The sequence below is a fragment of the Etheostoma spectabile genome, chromosome 8, assembly GCF_008692095.1.
Source record: "Etheostoma spectabile isolate EspeVRDwgs_2016 chromosome 8, UIUC_Espe_1.0, whole genome shotgun sequence".
NCBI classification, from domain to species: Eukaryota; Metazoa; Chordata; class Actinopteri; order Perciformes; family Percidae; genus Etheostoma; species Etheostoma spectabile.
Window position 1 is genome coordinate 1,862,650 of NC_045740.1, and position 653 is coordinate 1,863,302.

A 653-nucleotide genomic window follows, 5' to 3' on the forward strand; every position below is an offset into this window, starting at 1 on the left:
TTTTCTGTACGTGTCCTCTGTAACATCTTTTGGCATAAAGTCTACCTCTTTATCCAGAGCAACCCATGGAGAAGCCTCCCTCTCCTCAACGAGTCCCTCTTTCAGTTGAAAGTGATCCTGGCTGGATGCATCAGTCTGCACTTCATGGTCCATATCCTGGATGGCAGAGTCTTGAACCAGGGTTTCCTCTGTCACATCATTTGAAACAGTGTCCACCTCTCCATCCAGAGCAACTCTTGGAGAAGCTTCCCTCTCCTCTACGAGTCCCTCTTCCAGCTGAAGGGGAGCCTGGCTGGATGCATCCTGCTGATCTACATGGTTCATGTTTTTAACATTATGTGACAAAGTGTCCACCTCTTCATCCAGAGCGACTCGTTTGGAAGCCACCCTCTGCTTCACGAGTCCGTTTTCCAGCTCCTCCAAGGAAGTGAAATATAGAGGCGCCTCCCTCTCTGCTATGAGTACCTCTTCCAGTTTAATGTGAGGCTCACTGGATGCACCAAACTGCACTTCATTGTCCATATCCTCGGTGGCAGAGTCCTGAACCAAGTCCTCAGTCACATCATTTGGGAAAGTATCCACCTCTTCCTCCAGAGCGACTCGTGGAGAAGCCTCCCTCTTATCCACGAGTCCCTCTTCCAGCTCCTCCAAAG

At 50.1% G+C, this 653-nt stretch overlaps 2 protein-coding genes across 4 annotated transcripts in view; one reads left to right on the top strand and one right to left on the bottom strand.

Moving 5' to 3' along the window:
• ppm1h (protein phosphatase, Mg2+/Mn2+ dependent, 1H) overlaps positions 1-653 on the top strand; it is a 37,197-nt gene that overhangs the window by 6,130 nt on the left and 30,414 nt on the right. The gene's annotated exons all lie outside the window — the stretch shown is intronic.
• LOC116694815 (uncharacterized) overlaps positions 1-653 on the bottom strand; it is a 3,218-nt gene that overhangs the window by 1,031 nt on the left and 1,534 nt on the right. For both annotated transcript variants that reach the window (XM_032524711.1, XM_032524710.1), the window contains one exon: positions 1-653. This exon is cut by the window's left edge and continues 168 nt beyond it; it is cut by the window's right edge. In XM_032524711.1, the coding sequence (XP_032380602.1) occupies positions 1-522 (522 nt within the window). In that variant the 5' untranslated portion in view covers positions 523-653.